The 21,019-nt window shown below is 38.6% G+C and overlaps 1 protein-coding gene across 2 annotated transcripts in view; it reads left to right on the top strand.

The window, feature by feature from the left end:
* SCFD2 (sec1 family domain containing 2) overlaps positions 1-21,019 on the top strand; it is a 239,305-nt gene that overhangs the window by 48,362 nt on the left and 169,924 nt on the right. For both annotated transcript variants that reach the window (XM_074903832.1, XM_074903831.1), the window contains exon 4: positions 5,783-5,958. In XM_074903832.1, coding sequence (XP_074759933.1) covers positions 5,783-5,958 — 176 coding nt within the window. The remainder of the gene's footprint in view (positions 1-5,782; positions 5,959-21,019) is intronic.

Genomic DNA, 21,019 nt, shown 5'->3' with positions numbered 1-21,019 from the left:
CACTGGAAAGCCCATGACAGGCAGGGAAGAGTGGCTGACCTCCAATACCTGTGTCCTGCAGCTATTGCTAAGGTGGCAGAAGGAATGGTGGGTCAATAAGGGCCAGCAAGGCTGGTCACAGCTCTTCCTCAGTGACAGCAAGGGGATACCAGTGCCATGCAGTCTGGGGTATACTTCAGGGGCTGCTCAGACCCCCAAGATCGATTCATTCTGGAATTGCTGTAGTGGGGACTTGCTGTTTGTGCTCACACCTGTGACCACGGAGGTATCTGGATACTAGTGCTCCTGCAACAGAAAAGGGAGAGAGGCTTACAAGTGACCATCAGCCCCAGAGGAGATGGGTTTATGTTTGTGAGAGATAAGCATATGCTCTCAGAAAGAAGCCTGTGATGTCTGCTATCAGTCCGCTGTAAGGTTTAGTGCTTTTCAGGTCCAGAGACTTATTCTGAAGAAGCCAAACAGTGCATCTCATAGTGGCCTACTTTTCATCTCTCCAAAGAACTAGGGAGTAGTTGCCATTCTTCTCTTCTTTAACAATTTAAGGACTGGATGACTTCTGAAGTTAACTAAAGAAAAGTTGAGATCAAATTATTTTTGTGGCACTTGCTGTTAAAGAGTGTTACTGAAACTTCCTAAGAACTACAAAAGCATGTTGAGTTAATAATATCTGGAAATTACACTAACAAGGAGACATAGGGGGTGTCATCTATCCTACTAAATTTCTCTCACTTAGTCTGCAAAATATCTGACTCCCTTAGCAGTACTGTCGCCCAGCTGGCTTTGTGGAGTATGAGAGCTTTCTACATTCCGTGCAAGTATCTGGCATTGGACATATCAGAGGCAAGCTAGTGAGAGAGAGAGTTCTATATTCCTGAGACTGTGGACAAGGAAAACAATTTATTTGGAATTTTTCAGCCCTCTACTGCCTTGAAAAATCTTGCCTGTGAACATAAGTGTGCCAAGGTCATTTCTTATTTGTGGTTCTGTCAAATGAAAAATGGACCTCAGCAGAAGTGCTCTAGGCAGTGAAGCTCAAACTGTCCTTGCACAAAATTGAACAAAGTTTAAAGCTATGTGTATTTGGCGGTTCCTGTAGTCTTGGAAAAGCATCCACTTATTTATTCAATTGGTCACAAAATGTACTTTCCTCTTTACTTGTTTTCTTGTCCCTGTGGAGATAATTAACTGTTACATGAAAAAAATAAGGACTGTATATTTGGAACAGCGCATTGATAATTCTGACCTCTGCTCTAGACACCTCATTCATCCATAAATCTTTATAAAAAAAAAAAGTACTTTGGGATTCTGAATTCTAAAAATTTACTCTACAACTAAATCTATCTTGAAAAATAATTATTTTCTTGAAGCAATGCCTGTGTTACACTACACAGACAGCAGCATTAATTTAAAATGGAAAAAAGTCATACTGTGGAATCATGTCTTGATGCCTACAAATGTGATTTGTCCAGTTAACTTTTTGTTTAACTGTTGAAGTGAAAGTCTTTCTGCTCCACTCAGGCTACTCTCACTGATCAAAACCAGATTTTTGACAGACCTTTAATATCAGTTACTGGTAATTTCTGCCCCATTATGTCTAATTTGAGTGATCTTCTTTACTAGTAGTAGAATTATTTATTCTCTTCAGTCTAACTGTACACATCATAATTTGTGCATGTAGTATTAACTGTGCATTTTCTGTATGATAAAGTGTTGCAGATTTTGATATTCAGGGCTGCTATTTTCATATTTAACAAAAAATAATTATTTTTTTTTTTTTAGTACAAGGTACAGCCTCCGTAATTAAAAAGTTGGCAAAAGTGTTCTGTAGTTCTTTTGGGATCTGTCCTGAATTCTTGAAAGTTGAAGGTGGAATTCAACATCTGTATGTCCCAATATGTTTGAAAATCAATTATCATAAGAGTGAAGGATTGAAGGGGGCCATTTGTTTTGAACTTATTCTTGTGAGCATTTATGCAACTGCTCATTAGACACTCATCAAATCCTACCTTAAAATGTTTGCTTACACTCTTGTCTCCACTATTGGAAGATCGTTGATACAGTGATGTGTTTCTTAATGTCTTGTATAAATATATTCATGCTTTACTTATGCCCATTGCATATTAACTGCCATCTACTTTTGGAGGTTTCTGATACCTTACTGTTCTCCTAGTCCTAGACTTTTCCCCCTTAAATATGGTCATGGCATAGTTAATGATATGCAAATCCATGTACATTATAATAAATTCAATAATTAGTTACATATCAGTTTGACATGATATTCTTTGATAAATGTACTTTGCATTTTATCCCACTTTGTGATGTAAGGTATTTTTTTCCTGGACATTTGTCCTGAAGCTTTCCATACTCCTGACATCAGACTATAACGTAGCTAATTTTTACCATTTCTTAGGCATAAATAATAGTTTTCTTTTTTCCTAGTCTAGCCTAGTTCTTGTTATCACTTCCTTTTTATCCTCAGTTTATCAGATTACTAAAATACAGAGCTGCTTCATCACACTGACTTTGAGTGTTTCCTGGAAGGAACTGTCTCTTCAGTAGCGAGACTGGTACCTTGTCCATCATGTTTCTGTTACTTCTGTAACAGTTTCATAGCCTACACTTGTTTTGTTCTGTTGCCCAAGATTCTTGCATTAGTGCACAAATACTTTGATTGTACCTAACTAAATATTCACAGTTTCTTAGCTGAATTGCTTCCTGCACTACCTGCATCATCGGTCTTATCAACATTACTGTTCTTCCCTGCTCCCCATCCTCCTGTATTCCATTAACTTTTGAGTTTCACTGTGAGCCTTCCCAGTCACCACTACATTTTATCCTCTCTGCTGTACTTGGGATGAAGCATGAAGCTCTTAATCTCTTTTTTTTTTTTTTTTTTGTTTTGTTTTGTTTTGTTTGGGTTTTTTTAATGTTGCTTTCAGTAGATGTTGTTTATATCAAGTCCTGTATTGTGATTTAATGTCGTTGACACAGTTTGGGATAAACATACCTGTTTCATACACACTACACTTGTTAACTATTAATGGCAAAGTTTGCTTCTCAGACAATATGGAATTCCTTGTGTTTGTGCAAGAAACGTTATTAGTACTTTTAAATCCCTTAAGGGTCATTGTGGTTGTACTTCTTCTTTCCACGTTCAGGAATTAAAAAATGATCAAGTGCTTTGTCATCATAATGTAGTCCTTGAAAATCAGACTTTGATGCCCACACAGACATCTGGCTATGTGTTGGTGTAGAGTTTGGAACAGATTATGACTGATAGAGCAGGAAGAGGAGAAAAGAGCAGGACAAGATGCAGGACAAGAGCAAGACAGTCCTTTCTGCCATGAGTTTCTGCCATCTTCTGCCTGGAATCTGTGGATTTGCTTTAAAAGAACAAAATGTCAGTTAAAACACAATGATGTGCTTGGCATCTGTCACCTCTCGATTTCATAGGACCTGTCTGCCACTTTGCAACACAAAAGGACTTGAAACAGGAGAGGGACATTAAAAAACTTAAAAAGCATGGTAGGGTTGGGATTAGATTAAATTTCGTCTGTTGTGTTGAAATCTCACTCTGTGAGCAAGCAACAGGGAAGGTCGTGAGAATTTTGGCCTCAGAAAAAGTCATTTAATTGCTGATTACCACCAATCACTTTCCCAAATTCCTTTTATCATCTACTGGAACAGTTGTATTTATCAGCCAGCTGTCTGGGGAGATTTCTGTGTAGAAAGTGGCAGGAACTCTTGAACTCTGGATCTGAGTTGGTTCCATGGATGTTGTAAGTATCACAGATGAGATGCTGGACTTTTGGCATTAAAGTTTTGTTAATGGTTTGCTAAGGTCAGGATTTCACTTAAGTTTACATAAGTGTTGGGCTTTCTTTTGGTGGTATTCTGAGGGTGGGAAGGAATTTGATTGTTTGTCTGAAATGGTGCTGAGTAGATCTTAGACTGATCCAGTGCTGGATCTGGATTCACTTTCACAAGGAACAATATGGAGCAAAACTCTTGAAAAACTATTTTTTAAAAAATTGAGATCAGAAGTCTTGAAAGCCCTCCCATTTCACTCTTTCATATGAGGGAAGGGCTGGCAACTTGATGTTCTCTCAGTTGAAGGAAGTTATCAGACTTTGAATACGCTACAATATATCAGGACTGCTATAGGTAATAATGCAGTCTTTATCAAAGGTATGCTTCAAGACATCATGGACTGACATTTTCAAATCACTGTGTAAATCTGCCTGACACAGCTTTAAGAGAAATAAAACAAGACTGAAAGCTCCAGTGTTTAGTCTAAAAACACATATGGCTGTAGTTGCTGTTTTAGCCGATGTGGGCTAACTGTGGAAGCCTTTTGTCAGCTCTCCGGCCTACTGAGTGGTGTCAGCTTGATTTGTGCGTTAATTTGCTGACTTTTTGGTTTGATGCTTTCCATTAAAATTCACATAAAGAGCCTGTGTGCTTTTGCTTTATTTAGCAGCTTTCCCTAATCTAAGCGCTCTTCTAGAGACTGCCCTTGGTATCACTGAAGCTAAGAAAAAGCACTTTCAACATTTATTCACTGCTGGAAACATTTATTTGCCATTTATGATACTGAAGTGATGGAGACAGATGAAGAGTCTTGTAAAGTGATGATATAACCAAACACAGAGAAGAAACACAGCGGCAGTCTTACAAGATCTTTTCCTTATGGAATAATACTGAATAAAATGATCAGTGGTATAAGCCATGAACCTCCTGGCATCATCTCAGCCTAGTGCCTTCCTGGCACCAAAGCTTGTCCTGTTTAAGTTAGAGGATCTTCCTCACTCCATCTCACATGTCCCTGCTCTTTAGGTCTGGTTTGCTTGAGGAGGATGACTCGTTACTGGCAGAGGCTGCCAGGAACCAGGCAAGAGCCCTGGACTGGATCTCTGTCCAGACTTGCAATTAGGATGGTGTTTTGACACCATTTTTTCTTGTGTGTTGATGGCACATGTGATCGCCTGTGATGATTTTCTTGGGGCAGATGAGGTACTAAGGACCTTCCTTCCTGGAACAGATCACTTCTAAAATTTAAATTGATTGAGCCGTTCAGCTGGCACTTTACTGTTGGAAGGAAAAACTGCTAATTTTGTAGTGTTTGTGTGGCCTGAATGACTCCTCTCATGCTCTTCTGTTAAGGAAAGATCTACAGACCAATGTATGGTCACTGGGGTAATTATTTTCAAATAACGGGTGAAATCATGCTATGCCTACTGCATCTCAGAAACTGAAGAGTCACGCCTTGGAAATGTCCCTTCCAAGAACAGCTCCAGAAAACAGTTCCTTGAATCACTAACATTAGTATTTGAGTCAACATGATCAAAAATGCACCCTCAGGAAGCAGCTGGAGGGTGTGGGTTTGGTGTAAGGTAGAATGCTCACAAATTCCCATTGGACTTTTGATAAAAATAGAAAGATCAACCATTGTTTAGAAGTAGTCATCAAGGATTATTTCCCTGTCTTAAATGAGTGTCCCTCTATATATGAAAACAAAAAATTGTATTACCCTTTATGTCAGTACCTGTTGTGTATTGTTAAATACCCGCCATACCACACCACATACCTTAAGCCACAGTTCCTGAATGAAGTAAGTCTTTGTTGCCGCTTCTTGAAGCTCCCAGTGATTGCAGTGAAGCTAGGATCAAGTCCATAGCGGAGAGAGCCTCTAAAGTTCTCTTTAACCCATTGACTATCATTTTAAAATTCTAGGTTTGTATTTGCCGCCACTGAATGCTGTGCCCTGTTTTCCTTTCTACAGGCAGAGTCACCCCAGAACAGCTCAGCTCATACATTCAGCTTTTCAGAAATAATCTCAAAGCTTTGGAGAACCATTGTGGTCTTCTACAGCTTGTGCTGGCTGCAGTCCAGACTTTGAAACACCCCCAGATTTCCAAATGGGACAACTTCCTTGCCTTTGAGAGATTACTTCTGCAGGTACATATCATGTGAATTTATTTTACCTAAGTAAAAATGTTTCATTTATTTTTTTTAATTTCCATTGAATTCTGTAGCTTGTATGTTTTATGAAGAAATTCATTGGATGTCTTGCTAAAAAGCTGTTCCTTGTTGGCGAACTGGTAAAAGGAAATCTGAATTGCGTGTTGGTTTTACATCTGTTTGAAATTTCAAGATGATACAGCTTTTAGCATTGGATAGGATGATGGTGATGATTATTGCTACCAGTCTGAAGATGCTTCTTGAGGTAATGTGCTGAATCAAATGCGGAGAGGACTTTGTTACTACGTGAGTTTAAAACTTGTGTAATTTACTGAGCAGATAAAAATATAGTAGGAAATTCCATGCATCAAGAGAGTGAGACTTCTCTTGCTCACAGCTGTCATCTACCCTCAGCTTTTCCCACCACCACATTTTTTACAGCATCCTGTTGGTGACCACAGTATTATTTACATACCATTTTGTATCACTCTTGGATTTCTCTCAGGATATTAAGAGTTAGTGGTATATTGAACTCTGTCCTACTAACCTTTGGAGATGTACCAAACAAAGGAGTTTTTGTAAGAACTTAATAGAGTTAATTTCTGCTGAAATTCAGGGAAAGCTCAGAACTTTCTTCCCTGTGCTGTCTCTTCTGCCTCTGTGTTGTTTTTAGAGGAACCATCTTCTGAAATGCTGGTAAGTCTTCATGAGCTAACTTCTAGTGAAGTTAGAGTCAGCTTTAAATGAGTGAAGTGTATAGTGTGGACCTCAACTTCTTCTGTAAAAACTTATTTATCAACCAGATAGTTCTGTAAAAATTAGCTGCCTTTGTCTAGATGTCAAAACCAAAACAGCAACTCAACTCTCTCCATGCTCTCTGGCAGCAGGGTATAGTCCCTGGTCCTTTGAGAGGACTCAGCCCATAATTCATAGCTTTGTAGTCAATGAATTTTTGCAGTGTTTGGGAGGGCAAAAAATGCAAAACTCAAGGACTACCAAGCTTTTCTCTACATTAATTTAAAAAACTATTCTCTCTTGGTAAGACTGAAATATTTTAAAATAACATAGGCAGCCTTCTTTCTCTAGTTAAGAAACAAACACATTTCAGGTAAAAACTCTCATTGCAGCCATTCTTTGGTTTGTCTAGACTGCAGAGCATGGGACTGACAGCCCATAGTCCCCTTGTCTCCCCTGCAGAGACACATGTCACATAGCTCTTCTCAGAAGCTGGCTAAGTTCCATTTTAAAACCAGTTCAGCTTCAGAATCAAAATAAAGCTGCAAGCTCAGCATTGTTTTCACAACAACAGACAGCTGCCTATATAAAAGCCATGCCATAAATCAACAGGGAGTGGAAAAACAGAGGTAAGAAACCACGAAACTATATATTTCACAAAGAAGAAATATGTAACAAGCACTCTCATAATCGTAAGTGGCTTTGGATTATACCCACAGCCTTCCACCCATCGTATTAAGGTAAAATGTGTTAGCCAAAGCAAACTTTCTAGGCTAACATTTGTAACTGTTCCTTAAGCACATGCTCATTTTCAGTAGTTCAAACAATAATTATTTTGAATTACACAATCTGTACAGCATGTATCCTTTTATTGACTCTATTTTGAAGACAGAGTCTGACATGCATTATCTACTTCTGAGCATATGGTCTGTCTCTGATATGTTTTCAGGGGCTTGTAGCAAAATATTGAAACCCAGAACACATCAGAGTTATTTTTATTTTAAAAAATCAACTAGGACATTACACTGTGAATTGTTGATATATAGCACTCTGCACTAAATTTGATGCCATGGTAGTTTATTTCAGCAGTACTAATGAGAAATTCTTTAGCATAATTGTTATGTTTCAGATAATTTAAAATAATAAATCTTTTAAAATTCTCAATAAAAAGTATTTTTTGTTCAAAATGAAAGTAGCATTGTTACTATCCTATATTGGAACAACATAGAAGACAACTGTTTGTGAAAGATCTACTGGGAGTAATATTATGAGACTTGGACAGTGTAGGAATTCTAGTTTTTTCACTGATGGATGCATGTCAGACTCTAGCTGATGCTGGAGGAGATAACCCAGTGTAAACAGCTGGTGTTAAAATTCTCAGATTTCCCAAACAAACAAATGTGCATAGTTTTGGAATTTCATTACTGGATCTCTCTAACGGGTCTCATGGTTCTCGGCTTACTCTACTTTGCGCTTTTCAGAAAAACCACATTGTTGACCTGAAACCTTTAGTCTAACTCTTACATTGAATAATCTCTTCCATTTTTCTTCTTCTCTTTACTCCTTGATTCACTCCTTTCAGTTGATGTTGCAGGTACTCAGTTCTAAAACTGCCTAGTAGAGGTAGAAAATAGCCCACTTCCACTATTCTACCATAATTAAAGAGCTGTAACTATGTTTTTCAAACCTATGTTGTTTCAGTAAGTTTTTTACATCTCCAGCAAGGAAGTTTGGTTTTGACTAGAAGTCTGCTGAAAGTCAGTGCGGCTGCATTCTGCAGAGTTGTCCTCTCCTTAACTGGGATGGATGAATGGTCTGAGAGTGAGATCCCATTTTGATGGGATCATGGCCTTGACCTCAAAGGAAAGAGGATTATGTGCTGGGTTAAGAGTAATGCATCAGAATGTTTCATCTTGTCAATCCCAAATTTTCTCTGTGTTCTGCTGCTCTACCTCACCTTTGTACATAATGGAGCTTTTGCTACCCAGAAGTTTTAAATGCTTTGTGATTTGAAACAATATATCTTATTTACCAAGTATATCCCTCCCCATCGTATTTTCCTTCTCTTGAGGTCTTCTTTCTGTTTTTCTAATTCTTACCATCCATAAGACTGATAGGTGGGAAGGGGAACACAAGCTAAATGCTGCACCATGTTGCCTGCAACTCCCCAGTATTCCTCATGTGACTGCCTTATTTTTCTTCATGCGAGGATTTAAAATTTAGGGAGGTAACAGAAAGTAAGACAGTGTGTTGTCACTTGTTCTTTTCAGCTCTTTTTAACTATATCTTCTGTTCTTCTCAAATTTATGACTTTCATGGAGGTTTATTAAGCCATAGAGGCCCATGAAATACAAAAGCACAAGAAGAGGAGCTTTCTCCAGAGTTTAAACAAAATGTGACACTGTAAGAGAAAAAATGTTTTTGTTGTTTTTAATGTATAGTACTCATATATTCACTGAGCAGGGATTTCTGCCTCCAAATTCAGTTTAAAAGTACCCAGCAGCAGTAGACAGAATGAATGTACCCCAAGAAAAGGCGCAGTTGCTCTGTGAAGGGTACTTCTATGAAATTGTGCAGGTTGGATGCTACCTCTTGGAGTTGGTTGCATCTTTCTGGCATAACCTTGCTCTCAAGATTTAAGAATAAAGTACTTCTCGTACTGAGTAGTAGTCTATTTTATGAATAGCCCCATCCATTTAAATCCCAAGGTTGGAGTTTGTTCAGTGCAAGTAAGTTTATCGGACTGAGTTTCTAAAATAGCATACAAAGTACTTGAAACGCATTTCCCCACGAAGAGAATGGGCATTCTCCAAGCAACTTGAAATTCGGCTGCTGTACTTTGGAGTGAGACAGAAGAGGAGGGGGAGGATTTAAGTTGATTCCAAGTTTCTGTAGGTTGTCGTGAGCAGAGCCATTGTTATGTTAAAAAGTTTACTCTTAGTACTGTCATTTCTGCGTGGCAGCAAATACTGGCAACAGTTGTATCAGTTGGCGCTGCATCGCAGCTACAGGTTCATTACATCTTGTCCTCAACTAATTGTCTGCTACACATTTTTAAATGCAAACCTTTCTGCTGAACTGAGTGGATTTTTAAAATGCCAGATCCTGTGTATGCTATGTTTGTATCCCATGGTATAAAGTTCGCAGTGTATATGCCTTTCTGTAACATATGATCACTAGTAATAACTCCAACTCATACTTAATCAGGCAGTTTTTTGCATCAAGACTGTTGAAAACAAACCGTTATTCTGACCTCCCCAAAAAAGGGGAGGGGTGTGTTTCTTCTTTGGAATGAGGACATTCTATTCTTTTGATTTGTCTGTGCTAAAATTAATTTTAAAACTGCAAATGTACCAGGACTTGTCTCAAAATAACTGCATTTCCCAAAGTAAGGAAAGCTGAAAGATTACTAAATTCATTGTTAATAGTGTTGGGGAAGGGATTCTTGCTGCTTGAGGCTTTTTTATGGCACAAAGTTTTTGCACCTGCTGACCAGCATTTCACAGTTTACTGGGAAATTAAACAGCTTCAGCATTGACCTAGAAGTCTTGATGCTACCATTGGATCTCAGTACTGTCAAAAGTTTTGTTTTGTAATGCTCAGTAATGTAATATAATTTCTAGAGTCATTGGAATTAAAGATCATGCTAAAAAAACCCTAAAACAACAAACCCAGAAAACCAAACGAGAAATCCCCAACGTATTCACATTTTTATTCTATAGATGAAAAACTGGAGTGTAAACTGGGGACTGTATTGTTCTGGTTGGTTATAATTAGCTCTATGATGCATATCCAGGTAAAATCCTTTCAGCTTTCACCTATTTGAATTGTCTGACTTCTTAGACTTAAAGCCCCTGGAATTGAGACCAAGTCCCCCCGATCTTTGACTCCTTTCATGTCCTGCACTGTCTGTGGAGCAAGTGCCTTGCTGATTGGGCAGTGCTCCCACACATAGCATCTCCCAGCTGCGGCATCAGAAATGTCAACAGTGAGTTTGGAAATGGCATGTTTCTAGCAGATGCTGAGTACAGCTTTTCAACTGACATGACAATATGTACCACCACCTCACACACACAGTCCTATTGCTCTTGGATTTGATCTCATGATCAGCCTACCTAGCTCAATAGTGTGTTACTACTATATGTCTAGTCTCTGCCGAGAACATATAGGTAGGCACTGTGCATCACCTTGACTGCTTAGAAAAACGAATACAGTGCTGTAATGCCAATTAGCAAGCAAAGATAGATCTTACAAGATGGGCTGCCATCTATCTATATAGCAAAGTTGTCATTATGTGTGAATTCAATATAGAATTATGTGATGTATCTATCAAAGTCATTACCTTCTAAAATTAACTTACTTGCTTTCAAAGGATGACTTGGTTGTTTTTAAAATTTTACAGGCTCTTTTCCATTTTTTTTCAAAGATTTGCTATCATAGGAAAGAAAACACTGTAATATTTTAGCAAAAGTGTCTGGAGTTTTTAGTGGCTCCTGGTGATAATATAAGTAGGTTGAATATTCTGGTAGTGGAAGCTATGTACACATACTTACATGGAGAACTCCTGACAGTATAGTATTCTCAAGTTTAAATTTCCAAATACTGATTAATTGTATTTTATTTCTATTTTCTTATTTTTGTGCTGTAAAATTTGTCAGAAGACAGATATCTTTTTTGACCTTGGTATCTTGAGAAACAGAAAATATAGACATGTTTTTAAGAGAAACAGAAACATTATCCCAGATGGTCATTCCAATGTTTTTCATTTTTCTGTTGGTGGAAAGTGGTTATGAGGTTAATAAAATGACCTCATTCCTTCTCCTATGAATATTAGAGTGCAAATTCACAAAAAAAGAAATGGAAAAACTGCAGTACAGCTGAGTATTTCACATTGTAGTTAATGTTTCAGCAGCAAGATCTAAAAGCTAGGGTGTTACTAACCATTCCATCCTGTGCTGTGATTCTCTACCACTTTTACAGATACAGGATATGCATGACTCATAACTCAATCAAGGATGACATTATTATTTATTTGCACTTTTGGCCATTGCAGAATATGGTAGGCGTTGTTCACATGTGCATGCCTGCACAGGACCCTGTGCCAGTAAAATTGGAAACTGCAGGACACCAGCTTGCAGACTTTCCCTGCCTAGAACTTACTGTAGACCCCTCAACTTTTCTACGGAGTGCAGTAGTTACTAGGTGATGTTTATTGACTTTAAACTGGTAGAAGCCAAAAACTTAAGCATGGGATTCTGGGCTGCCGCAACAAGCAGTTTGATACAAAGGAGTGAGGAAATAGAAAAGCTTTTGGAGCAATTCCTCTTGCTCTGCAAGAATAATTCATAGTTGAGCTGTAGTGAGACCTTTGTTTCTATATAGAACAGATTAAGGTCAGTGGCATTCCTTGTTATTATTATTTATATTGCTTTAGTCTTCATGTAATGTATGATTATGTAGCTCATCTCAGTGCAATGCATTGTCTTTTTGGTGGCCTACAATGTTCATCAATAAATCTTTTTAGAAGAGATACTGCATCAGTATTTGGCAAGTAGGCCCGTGATGTTATCTGCCTATAATTAGAGAAGTTATATTAAATCTTGAAATTAGATCAGTCACTTCTCAACATAAAGTTGCATATGGAATAAATTGTCTTGGTGGGAGTCTTGCATGATACCATGTTGATTGCAAAGGTCATCCTCTGGAAGTTGGTACCTTTTGGATGAGATGGTAGTTTGGGCACTGATACACATTCTGTCTTACACAGCTAGAGAATTAAATGTAATTTGTAGAAGACTTCTGGAGAGAAAATAGTCCTGCAGCAGTCACTTGATTAAGTTTCCAAATTATTTACAGTAAATTCTTATTTCACCATCTGTTTATTAGATTTGCTCCATTTACACTGGGAGTCATTTCCAGAACATGTAAACCCATTTGGATTCTGCTTTTATACATGTGGTATTTTTAACTTTGCAAGTATTTATTCTACATAAAATTTATGTTAAATTTCATAGCCTTGCTTAAAAACTGGTATGTACAAGCCCTGAAACAGTGTTGCTTCTTGTCACCTGCCTCACATGGTCTCAGTTAATTTCTTTTGATTGCTCAATACCCCTTGTGTTCATGATACCTTGTTTTTAAGAATAATTCAGTTGTGTTTATGTGTTTTCTATACCTTTCTATAAAACAGAGCCCTAAACTGCTGGGGACATCTCAGTACTACAGCAATACAGGTAAAACAGTGGACTAAATTTGTGGAAGTCATGAGCTGTTTCGAGTGTGTTTGGTTTTGTGCACCACCCATGATACTCCACAGAGGAGGAGTTTGTTGGTTACAACTCATATTCCATGTTCTCAGGAAGCTCAGTTATGAACCATTTCCCCAGGTTTGACATGCCGAAATTAAGACATTCCTACTAGTTTTGCTCAGAAAGAAAGATGTGTGTGTGTGTGTGTATAAAAATAAAAATTCTTCTACTCTGTATATGTATAAATGTAATTCTTCTAGTTGAATTAATGTGCTGTGAATAGAATGCTCTTGTCAGACTACTTTGAAAGCAAAACTAAATACAGGTAGGGATTGTTCTAACATTAAGTAAATCCTTTGAGAGCGCACAGAAGCTATTTTTACTGAGAATTTATTAATCTGTTGAAAGAAAACTATTTTAAGTTTTTCTAACTGGCTGACAAGGGGTTAAAATATCTTAAGTGTAGTTACCATGTCACATGGGAGTTAAGAGTATCTTTCTGTATGCTTGTCAAAGAAATGTGTTTGCACTTGGTCTGAAAAATGCAAAGTATTGCCATTGTGGCTCTCATTTAAAAAGCAAAGACCTCTCTCATTTTCTGAAAGAAATGAAATTTTGTATCCCAATGAGGGTCACATAGAGCCTCTAAAATGAGAACTTAGAAATTACTTTCTTAAGTGAACAAATGTCCACATCAATAAAACTTGAAAAGCCTTGTGGGAAGAAGAACCTAAACATATTAAGTCAGTGGGAACTGTTAAATTAATGTTCTGTGTACAAAACCAAAATACTTGCTGTAAAATAATAGAATCCTAACGTATAAATGATTGTAGTGGGAGACACTTTTCATGGAGAAAGCAAAAAACTACTACCACCCCCTCTACACATGTGCACATTATTTTATTAGAAGTTTAAACAATTAATAGCTTTGTCTTGCCAGTTTTCTTTTGAGATGCATGTTGAGTTTACATGGCAGTTGATATCTGGTTAGCCCATGTTGCAGAAGGGCAGCACAATTCTCAGTTTCGTATGAACACTTGTCACCAGCCCCAGGGAATCTCTGTTGGAGCTATGGCTCTGCCTGACGCTTGCTATTCTTTCTCCTCTGTGACTTTTCTCCTGAAAATGTAGTATTAACTGCTTCCTTGCTTTAAAAGATAACATTAGCTGGGCCAAAAGGCTGATGGCCTCACTCCCTGTCAGTATACCTGGAGGGGCTGCAGAGAGGCACAGTATTGAATGAGTCACCACTTACTCTTACGCAGATAATTGTGCTCCAAGAGGCAAAGCTTCTGTTATGTGTATTCTCAGCAAGTCCTTGCTTTGCTGTATGCGTTGCTCCACTGAGAGTTGCGTACTACCTGGTCTACGTTAATGGCAAGATCTACTTTCCAGTCTCTACTTCTTAAGGAGATTGTTGCCAATAAAAAAAAAATTATCCTATTTCTTTCTGTTATTACTTGCACAGGACAGGCTAAGCCATACATGAAACATTTTTTAAAAAAAAACACTCTTCGAGAAACATGAGAAAAGTCTCCAATGGACTGGGCAAATCTCTTGGCTTGTTGACCTGCAGAAAAATGGCATATACTATTTCTGATCTAACAAAGTGGAGGATTCAAGCACTCTTGGCAGCAGCATCTTGTATTTTGGGAGGCAGGGACCTATAAGTGGTGCCTTTTTAGGTGTGGCTGCTCTGGTCACAGGTAAACAGTGCAAAAGTGCAGATTCTTGTAGTCCGTCTTTTTACATTGTAACAGAAATTCCATTAGCAATGCCCATTCATCATCCTTCTGATGGACAAGTTAATTGGCAAGATTTTGCTGAGTACTGAATTGTGTTATTCTGGTGTTTAGTCTCTGCTAATAAGATCATTAATTTGGTGTTCACTGTGTGTTATTTGACAGGCAAGTGGTATATGAATGGAGACAGGGAGGTAGGCAGCTCTGTGCTCTAGTGATCTATTTTTCTATCCATTTTGTTCATTATGATACCCATCTTTTTTAACAAAAAGACTTGTTTGATGTGGGTTTTTTGGTGCTTTCAGTCAAGATGGTTCACTCAAGCTTGTCATAGTCTAGGTTAGAAAAGAAAAGTTTTTTTTCAAGATGATACATAGAGTTTCTTAGCTAATAATCCTAACTAGTTTTGCCCCAGATATAGTTTTGGAGCAAGACTGGATTTACCTTTGGGTTTTGTGTTCTTTCACTAATTATAGTCTTTTAAGAAAAGGAGCGTTGCCTTATTTTTACAATCCAGGTGTTGTCCGTGGGAAAAATGCCAGGTACTGTTATAATAATAATTAAATCAAAACCACAGAGCACAGCCTCTTGTCATGAGAGCTTTACTCATAGGAATGGCTTATCGTTGTCACTGTTAGCCAGAGGCAGTAAATCACCTATCAAATCTCTTATCTGCAAAGCAGTTTGATAGTGCTAGCACTGTATCTCTATTTTTGAGTGTGATTATATCAGTCTGTCATCTTAGTTTTCCTCAGTTTTTGGAGAATATACTTCATTATTTCCTACAGAGTAGCAAGGAGAAAGCGGAAAAACAACAAAACTGAAAACAAATGAAAACATTACTGTGGGTGATATCCAGAATTAAGTGGGTCTGCCATGTTGTATTCCCTCTGTCTCCCCACGTTAATGACTTGCATATTTCCCTTTCCACTGGGCCACATGCTTCCTTGGATCACAGACATTTCTGGGCACCGGGTACATGCACAGACACACAGGTGCACACTGAACTGCCTTTCCCACAGTCTGGGTTGTCTGGGTGTTAGTCATCCCCATCCTGGAAAGCAGAGAGTCCCATTGACACAGTACTGATCCCTAGCTGTAAGCCTAGCCTCTCCTACGGGATTCTTGCCATGACAAAAAAATAACCTTTGATGAGTCTTGACGTGCTTGTGCAAGTATGTCTTCAAGGCTGCTGCCTTCAAATTGCAGCTCTTACCTCTGTCTGCATCATCTGTTCTTGGTCATGAAGATCTTTGAAGGCACAACTGTGCTCAGACTCTGAGGCTAATATTTTTCCCCAAACCATTGTTTTCAGTAGGAAAGTAAGTATATTCTGAATTTGGTTTTGCTTACTTGAAGGAAAACAAGGTGGTGTTTGTCTTCTGAGTTGTCAAGCCAGCCAAAATAGGGGTGGTCTAGGACTTCACTACTTTTCATGACTTAAGATTTTATCTTTTACCTGGTGAAACTGAACCAGCAGTGAGTTAGAAAACTTGCAAAACTGTGCATGATTGTTGGCCATGTTTCTAATGAAAATCCTCACCCCCAAAAGAAGCTACACAAAGAGAGAGTACTGCACAAGCAGCTGATAGCAGCTCAGTCCAGCTATGGAGCCATGGTAGATTTTTGTTCACTAGAGTTATGTTATCATTTTTTGCAGATGTATAGACTTGCTTGATATCATTTGCTCACTTCCAGTAAAGAAGGCAGGCTCAGCTTTTCTTGTCTAGGTTAGAAAAGCAGGTCTTGTTTGAAGGCAACACACTGACTCAGCAAGCAAAATCTTAGTGGAATTTTACCTCTGCAATGGGTCATGAAGAATCAATTTTAGAATCAAATCTGGCTTGCCAGAGGTCTGCCTGTGTAGTGTAGTACTTACTGCCTTGTGTCCTCTTGGAGATGACCAGTTACCTCTGCTTAAATAAACAAACGTTGTAACCCCAAATCTTCCCTCTTGGAGAGGTGTAAAGCATTAGGATTTAGTCAAAGTGGATACTATTACCTTGGCTATCCTACAGGTATGTGTAACAGACAAATGACTTAATCCTAGTAGGTGCTTCCCACGGTTCCTGAGGTTTCAGCATACCATAGACCTGACAAAAATGGATTTATGCTGGAAGCTGCCTGTTGCGGATGACAGTATTGACACGGTAAAGATTTAGAAAAATAATCTAGATTTATTAATAACTAACAACTATTTGTCAATACAAAATAACTCAGAAAGAAAAGCGACTTATTCAGGTTCTAAAATGACAATATTCACTCTAACTTACTTAACGGTACCTTAATTTATACACATATGTACATGCGCATACACAAACCAGACATATACATACAGAAACAAAGGGGTTTGGGTTCGGTAAAATGAACACCAAAGGGACAAGCACACAGGAACAAGGGTAAGGGTACGTACCCACACACACACACCCACCAATAAACAGGTGAAATAGAAGCTAGCTCAAATAAAATTTCCCTCTCGAGTTTAGAGCAAATACTCACAATACCTTGGCATTCCTCAACGGGCGGTAATTGAGACTCGAGCTCGGGGACTTCGCCCTGGCCTTCTGTCTGGAGCAGACGACACCTTAAGGGTTTTGGTACCTGAGAGGCGTCCCAGCTCAGGGGAGATGCTGGTCACAGGCCGCTGTGATCCAGGAGAGCTCAAAGGGCCTCTCTGGTGGTCGCAGTTTATAGGATCCAAGATAATTGACTTTTGTCAAATGCTATCTGGTGCCTTCCGGCAGTTGCACAAGAATTCGAATAACATGCAACCCTGTTATTGTTCCATCTTACCACATCCCAGGCACAGGTGTGTCAGGCCATCAGGAGATGATGGGCCATTATAACCTTTTCCAAGCAATTGGGAGGGGCAGGAGCCAGACTCCTCAAGGTTATTCAGTCCTTATCTCCATAGATTGGTGTATGGCTCGGGGGAATGTGGATGGAATCACACCTGGCACCAAGCAGCCCAACAAGGACTGCAGGGAGGGGTAGGAATTGCACCACCACACTGCCTGCAGGCTGTGGTATTCTCAGCTTGGTGTAGAGCAGTGTGGAAGCTGATACAAGACACTGGTGTAACAAGACTGCTTCCTTCCCATTTGCCCCCCACCTTCTCCCAGAAAGCAAAAGGAAATACTCAACTCCATACCTAGGAATGACCTGCATTTACCTAGTCCGAGGCTTCTATAACATTTTTTTCTCTATATTTACTCTTTCATGTATTCTATAAGAAAGCTTTGTTAATTAAAAATGTAGTAGGCACAGGAGAAAAAAATGAAATTTCTCTCTGGATGCCCTCCCCCTGCACCACCCCATCCCAGGGTGTTTGCCTTTGTGTGGCTTTAAAACAAATAGCATATGGCTCTGTGAGTGTTCCTGTAATCCAAAGTAGCCTGCAGAAATGAAGGACACCAGCACACATAAAACTTGTATAGTATTTTCTAATGAAATAGGACAGCCTGTTTGTGCAGCTGTGTCTAATAATGCATGAATACAGTTAACTGTTATTTACTTCCTCACACTCTGTTTGTTTGAAGTACAGAAATGCTGTACATTCACATTAGGCAATTCAGTATAGAAGTCTAACTTGGACTATTGTTGGGAAGTATTTCATAATTTTGTAGCAGGTTAAAACATGTGGTTGTAGTTACAATAAATAAATGGCTTAGTCCATAAACCACTGCCATTCAGCACGACTGTCCGGTTGATGTAGGTTTATCCTTCAGGAGAATAAAATATAGATAATGGATAATTAATAAATGATAGTCTGGATCTCTGCCTGGGGAAGGGAGAAGTTTCGAATTCTTTTTAACAAGGGCATTTGTAAGAGAAGAAGAAAAGGTAATGTGCCAGACATGAGAAACTCTCCAAATACGACTTAATTCTATCCATCAGTTTCTCTTCTAATATTTCTTTCCTACCCATCCCCAAGTCTACGGAAAGTGAAATAGCTGCTGAGCTGTAGGCAGCAAAGGATTCAGACATACTGCATAGCTTCATCTGACTTGTCCTCACATAGTAGTGCTGCCTTTCCTGAACAGACCAGAAGGGTTCTTCTCCAATAAAAATAAGGAAGTTCCTTTAAAGTTTTAAAAAATGTCTCTGGTTTCTTTTAACCCACTATTCTTCTGCAACACAGGAACAAAGATAACACAATTAAATTTGGAAAGCCTTCGGCACTGTATTAAGTGATGTTCTCAAATGCTGTAGCTATTAAATATATGTGCTCAGAATATTATTTTTCAGTCATCAATAGGATCAGAGTGTGGTTAAAATAAATATTCCCCAAGAAAGACTGGCATGGGTGTTTTTATTAACAATTGTCTTTTTATTAACAGGTATTTTTAAAATGGCTATGGTGTCCCTGGTGACCAGGCTCTCACTGACTTGTTTTATTTTGGTTCTGTTTAGTTTTGAAAGTACATTTTTAAAAGCATTAATTCTTATATCTGTTTTAATAGATACAATTATGAGAAAACTCTGAAAGTCTCTACTTGCAGAATAAAAAAAAAAATTAAGCAGTTAAAATTCTTGGTAGCATGTACCATTACCTAATGTTCATTATCTGTAATGGACAGCAGCCTTAGCTGGGCTGTCATCTGATTATGACAATATGATACCTAGGAATACATTTCAAAATACTTGTTCTCATACCAAAAGGCAAGTGAAAAGCTCTCTTAACCTTCTCACTTGTCTTAATTGAATTATCCTACCTTACTGCTGTGTAGATTTTTCCCTAGGCTGTAGATGGATTTTCTGTCCAGGTTATTTCATTTCTGGACTCAGAACTCAAGGAATCAATACCCAACACTCAAGTACCCTGTATTCCACAGTAGTTCTGGAGAGCTTTAGATCAACTCAGGTAGTACCTTCTGTGACCCATTATCTGCCGTTTCTCCAAGCTTGTCATTGTCAGAGGTTGGGTTTTGCCAGAATTATTGAAAAATTGATGCTGCTTCTCCTGCGTCCCCTGGAAAAAAAGACTGTTTGAGAACTACCTACTGTAGGAGAGAAATGGTTCGCTACGTCTTCTCATTGCATCTACAGAGATGGCAGCAGCTACACCGCTGTATACCACTGCTACTTCAAGAAGGTGTCAGTCACCAATGTAGGCAAAATTCAGCATTGTCTATATATTGGTTTAGTTTCATCTGCTTGTTCACTGCAGAGAAGAGGTTGAATGTGCTGAAGGCACATGTACCAGTATTTAATTAGTAGGGGTCTGACTGCACACATTGTCAACAAACGTGTAGATGGGGAAGCCACCAAGCATTTCAGGGGACGTAATAGCTGAGAAGTCTATTAGCAGGATGCAAAACTTCAATGTTTTGTTTTCTGATTTCACCCATTTTTGCAGCTACACAGAATGAAACTTTTTCTGTATGAATTCAACCATGTGAGACTAGCAGTTTGAACTCCAAATGTCAGTGTCTGCAAATGGTTTGGTTGCCTCTGAAATTAATAGTTTCCTAGCCTATCACTGTGTGCATTTGTGTTTTATCCATAGCGTGAACAAGATCTCTATTAGAAGTGACCACTACTGGGAAATGAATTATTTCTTCAGTATCTGACAGGTAGACTTAGTGAAGTAAAGATAAGCATGGAGTAGTGTGCCCTTCCTCATCCTGCTTCCCTTCTGTAAGCAAAAGAGGATACACAGTATCAGACATCAATAAAGCACTCTCATTGGCCACTAGTTACCTTGTCCTTTTCCTGCATGTGCAGTTCATAGGAGTTTTGTTTTCATAAACGATGTAGAGGCAGAGGATACCTTTAAATCTTTTAACTCTGAAATGCTTTCAGTAAGCAGTGACATAGGAACTGAATTTCTTATGTAAAATGACAAAAGCTAGATGCTGTCACTCAGAGGGAGCCACATATTTCATGCAGATGGGCTCTCAAATGACAATGGAAACCGCAACTCATGGATGACCAGGTGACCTGTTTTTCTGTCCCAAAGAACTAAAAATAATTTACATATTTTTGTTTTTAAAACATTTGCATGTCATCTTGGTGTGATTACTGGCACATGTTGTATTGATTCAACTTTATTGTCGCATTATTCTCTCACATTCAGGGGCCACATGTACTTCACATCTGGTGAACATTCAAAGGCCTTTTGAAAAACATCACCACGTTTCTGTTCTTAGAAATGCTTATGACAAATATCACGCTCTTGCATCTGCTTCTGCTATTGGTTGCAAACAGGATGCACTAGGCTGTGCCTACTGTCCAGTTACAAAACCACCAAAGATAACAGAATACATTTCCTGGTAACCAAAGTGATTAACTGTTTGACTATTGGTCCTTGTTCCTTGCACCAGAATGATC

Source organism: Athene noctua, chromosome 4, assembly GCF_965140245.1.
Source record: "Athene noctua chromosome 4, bAthNoc1.hap1.1, whole genome shotgun sequence".
In the NCBI taxonomy this organism is placed as follows: Eukaryota; Metazoa; Chordata; class Aves; order Strigiformes; family Strigidae; genus Athene; species Athene noctua.
This window is presented reverse-complemented; position numbering and strand designations above follow the sequence as displayed.